Genomic DNA, 302 nt, shown 5'->3' with positions numbered 1-302 from the left:
GCGCTGGATTTCAAAAGCGAGGGCTCTTCCTCCCAGAGCCTGGATGATGGGTTGCTGGTGAATGCCCAGTACATACCGGCCCAGCAGCAAAGCGTGAAGCTTCACAAAGGCACCCGAAACGTCAAGATTTTGAAAAGCTCTGTGCTGAAACATAGGCCCCATCTTGCCAACGGGCTGGAAAACGGTTCGCAGACCTTGCGGGAGAAAACCAAGCCGGTCGGCAAGAAGTGCCGCTTTCCCGATGAGTTGGATACAAATAAGAAACTGAAAAAGCCCTCCTCCCGGGGCAAGAGAGGCAGCGG

The 302-nt window shown here is 54.6% G+C and overlaps 1 protein-coding gene across 1 annotated transcript in view; it reads left to right on the top strand.

Moving 5' to 3' along the window:
- DACT1 (dishevelled-binding antagonist of beta-catenin 1) overlaps window positions 1–302 on the top strand; it is a gene marked incomplete at its 5' end in the record, with an annotated part of 7607 nt that overhangs the window by 6421 nt on the left and 884 nt on the right. Inside the window, one exon of the mRNA XM_010137492.1 lies at window positions 2–295. Within this exon, the coding sequence (XP_010135794.1) occupies window positions 2–295 (294 nt within the window). The remainder of the gene's footprint in view (window position 1; window positions 296–302) is intronic.

The sequence above is a fragment of the Buceros rhinoceros genome, unplaced genomic scaffold (assembly GCF_000710305.1).
Source record: "Buceros rhinoceros silvestris isolate BGI_N320 unplaced genomic scaffold, ASM71030v1 scaffold5416, whole genome shotgun sequence".
NCBI classification, from domain to species: domain Eukaryota; kingdom Metazoa; phylum Chordata; class Aves; order Bucerotiformes; family Bucerotidae; genus Buceros; species Buceros rhinoceros.
Note: the sequence above shows the minus strand (reverse complement) of the source record. Positions and strands in the feature narration are given on the sequence as shown.